This window comes from Priapulus caudatus, unplaced genomic scaffold, assembly GCF_000485595.1.
Source record: "Priapulus caudatus unplaced genomic scaffold, Priapulus_caudatus-5.0.1 Scaffold1402, whole genome shotgun sequence".
NCBI classification, from domain to species: Eukaryota; Metazoa; Priapulida; class Priapulimorpha; order Priapulimorphida; family Priapulidae; genus Priapulus; species Priapulus caudatus.
This window is the reverse complement of record NW_014578463.1, coordinates 10,321-14,567: the sequence shown is the minus strand read 5'-3', so window position 1 is coordinate 14,567 and position 4,247 is coordinate 10,321. Positions and strand designations below refer to the sequence as shown.

At 43.5% G+C, this 4,247-nt stretch overlaps 1 protein-coding gene across 1 annotated transcript in view; it reads right to left on the bottom strand.

Annotated features, from left to right (window-relative positions):
• The window catches only part of LOC106816517 (cytoplasmic dynein 2 heavy chain 1-like), a 30,862-nt gene that overhangs the window by 18,264 nt on the left and 8,351 nt on the right, over positions 1 to 4,247 (bottom strand). Inside the window, 3 exon segments of the mRNA XM_014821144.1 lie at positions 146 to 269; positions 925 to 1,026; positions 4,008 to 4,118. Of these exon segments, the coding sequence (XP_014676630.1) occupies positions 146 to 269; positions 925 to 1,026; positions 4,008 to 4,118 (337 nt within the window).

Genomic DNA, 4,247 nt, shown 5'->3' with positions numbered 1-4,247 from the left:
TCTCAGCAACAGTGGCGCGCTCTATAACCGTGCAGCCACAGCGCGCGGGTGTTACCTTGGCTAATGAGGTCGGCTCGTAGGAGCGGGTAGAGCAAGCAACAGTGGCGCGCTCTATAACCGTGCTGCCGCAGCGCGCGGGTGTTACCTTGGCTAATGAGGTCGGCTCGTAGGAGCGGGTAGAGCATAGGTTCAATGCTGTCCATCTCCTGTATGATGAGCGTCTTGCCGAACCGGACAGACAGTTCCAGCGCCGTCGCAAAGTTACCATCCTGTGTGCAGCCGAACAAACAAAGGGTGAGAGCGAACGGAGATGAACGAACAAACGAAGGAACTGGGTGAGCGGGAACAGAGATGAACGAACAAATGAAGGAACTGGGCGAGAGCGAACGGAGATGAACGAACAATCAAAGGAACTGGTGAGCACGAACTGAGATGAACGAATAAACGAAGGAACCGGGTGAGGACAAACAGAGATGAACTAACAAACAAAGGAACCGGGTGAGGACAAACAGAGATGAACTAACAAACAAAGGAACCAGGTGAGGACAAACAGAGATGAACGAACAATCAAAGGAACTGGTGAGCACGAACTGAGATGAACGAATAAACGAAGGAACCGGTGCGCACGAACTGAGAAAAACGAACGAATGAAGGAAACCGGTGAGAGCGAATGGAGAAGAACGAACTGAGGAACGATCTGGTAGTTCTGCAGCGCTCCAATCGTGCAAAGTTCCTGGCAAAGGGCAGGTGCTTCTTTGCCGTTCCCGCTTGCAAACCATGTGCCGTACGGAACAATGTATGGAACAACGAGCGATCTTCCTTCCATACTGCGCAGAACTTAAACCAGGTAAAGAACGGATCGGCGAACACATCGCCTAACGTCGCTCAGCCGCGATCACGTGTGTGACGTGTGGCTCCCCCTACCTGCTGATTGATGACCTCTAGCTTGGACTTCTCCTTCATGTGTGTCTTCAGCCACTCGGTCGCTCGGGAGGACGGATCGACGAGGAAGGGGCGCAGAGACGTCTGCAGTATCGTGGAGAACGATTGCGAATAAAAAACATGCTATGAATCTCACGAGCTTAGCAATGCTTAATTACCTCCCAACCTACTATATATCATCGGTAGTGCCATAATATAGATCTATATTATCTTGATATTATGACACTCCTAATATTATCATAGGTATATCTACAGAACTGTAATATTACACCATGATAGTTTAATATATTGTAATCTTAGTGCAATCAAATTTTTGTTTTTAATTAGTATAGATATACGTTCGTGATGTTTTCCTACTAAAGGACTACAACAATAAATGGAAATAATGTCATTAAATAGTACTATAGTCAGTGAATGCATGTATTTCTGGCTTCGAAGGTATATATTAAACAAAAAAAATCATAAAAAATACTCTCTGGCATCATATTTAGCTTTTGTAAGGATAGATTTAATTATTAATCTCGATTAATACTAAGAAGTTGCTACTTATCTCTAGTATATTATATTATATATTATTTATATATATATATTTTATTAGTATAGTATATTATAGTGCCTCCAATGCCCAATGTGCTACATCGACTTTTTCACTTGTTATTTCTTACTAAACGTATTCATGCATAGAAACGCGATGACATGGAGCCCGTTTGATTATTCGATATTACACTGCATTGCACAATAACAACATGCACACTAAATATGCAAGCCAGCGCAAGCTTTGTTACACACAACAACCGAGTGTTAGTGAGACACATACAAAAATCATCCCACACACGTCAACGATCGTTCAACAAAACCACGCAATGCAGCATTCAACATTACAGGGCACTGACAAGAGACGCTAGCCGTGTTGCATAGAGCGTAATTAGTAGCTAGGGTAGATTACTACACACGTAAGGGACTAGCATGGGACTACAAGGGACATCATGGGTTGCAGGCAGCATTAGACTCACGCGCGTAGCAGACATGCAACCCTCCAAAAAAAAAAAAAAATAATAATCACTGCACTCTCGCAAAGAAAAAAACGAAGCTCCCCCCACATGAAATGCTCGCAATGTGTGTGACACCGCTCAACTTCTGCAGATATTAAAGGTCTATGTCCCCCTGACCTCTGTTTGACCTGGCTCGTTTAGCTATTTCTGACTAATATATATATATATATATATGGGTTAGGGTTAGAGTTAGGGTTAGGGTTAGGGTTAGGGTTAGGGTTAGTCAGAAATAGCTAAACGAGCCAGGTCAAACAGCGGTCAGGGGACATAGACCCTACGAGCTCAACTTATAGATATTAATGCTATATGTCACATAGCGCCATCTCTCGTGAAGCACTGCTACAACAAGCTAAGCACGGTCAGTTTACGACGGGGTAGGGTCCCTATATACAAATATATATCTGTATATAGGGACCCTACGACGGGAGAGTTTATAGCGCCACCTGGCGAGGAGGGCGATCTACCTGCAGCGGCACAGACAAACTAGAAGCCACACACACTACGCTGAAGCATCGGAATGAGTGAGCACACAGCAAGCCTCGTGGAGCCGTGGCCCTGTCTTACCGTTAGAGGGAAATTGCACGTCTACGTCCCACCGTAAAGCGTATTTGTACGACAGAAAAGGAGAGAGAGAGAGAGAGAGAGAGAGAGAGAGAGATACAGAGAAACATCGAATAAAGTAATACGTTACGTTACAGAGCAACAGTTACATTATTGTATTACAACATATTCGTTAGCATGCCTGTTCGTGCATCACGGTATGTTATTACATTACTTTAGACACTAACACCAATATACTGCATATTATACTTCACATAGATGCACATTCATGTTCACTTAAGTCAAAGGTATGCCACAAATACCAAACTATACACAAATATTGTATATACATAACATACGAAACGTGCAATTACACTTGTTACGGATACGTTTGCAATTAAACCTCCATGCGTAGAGCCTGCCCTACCATTGATTGCTCTTACAACAACAAATATGCATGACAACAACACGATACCATCTGCACATTTTTAGCTCATGAATGACCTAGCTAAATTCCCAAACGTTGGCCATGCTATGTTAGGTGATGAACTAACATGGGGGCACGGTCCTCCTACACATCACCAACATATGTCAGCTACACGACTTGTCATTACATGCACAGCTAAATATATCACGCCTCTGCTCTGGGGACTGCGCTAGGATGAAACCCGTATCTGATAGCGAGGTAGTGGGAACATAACCCGTAGCTCTACCATACTATGCGGGCCGTGCTTCCCTGTGACAGCTAGACCATGGCTACGAGGTAGACTGCATTTATCCCAGCTACGTGAGAATGAAGGCATGGATGTCGTCTGTTTAACGATGTACAGGCAACAGCTATAACCTATGTAACAATACACAGGTGAGATCTCGTCTGTGTACGGAGATACAGCTAAGGCCAAACAAAAAAATGGGTGTTTCCGGTCGACCGACCGTCCCTAGATTATTAGGGCTGACCCAAAACTTTTTTTTTCAAAAAAAAAAGAAAAAAAAAAAGGTTTTTTAATTTGAAATCTGACAGACAAAACTGATATTTTACTACAAACACGTTCTGGACTTGCTTACTAACTTATCCCTACCTAGACACCACTTTATAGCATGCATCAGAGGGATATTAAAATAATATATATAAAAAATAAAAATATTCCTACCTACCTACCCTACTTTTGTTTTCGATGCAATAGGAAACACACCTATTATTTGTTTTTGCCTCCTGTTTAATAATGTACAGATAACAGCTAACCTGTATAATGATGCAAGGACAAGAGCTAAGCTGTGTAACAAACAATTAACATGTATAAGTGTTCACCTGTGTAACGATCTACAAGTAACAGCTAACCTGTATAGATAAGAGTTCATCTGTGTACCAATATACAGGTAAGAGCCACCCCCCCCCCCTGTGTGCCCAGGTAAGAACTAATCTCTCTACGGAGCACAGGTAACAATTAATGCACGTGTGTAACAACACCTCACCTGCAGTATAACGACAGCGTTCTCCATTGAGAGGTCGTCACTAGGAAGACCCTCAGCCTTCCACGTCAGCTGATCGCTCTCCGTACTCAGGAAGCGACGTAGATCGAATCCCTGTAACAACGGCCGAGCACAGATATGTAAGAGGGTCTACAGACACACAGGGTCGCCAGGGGGACAGACAGGGATCAGGGTGTCTAGTGACGGTGTCTAGATTAGGGACAGACACGTACAGATCTAGAG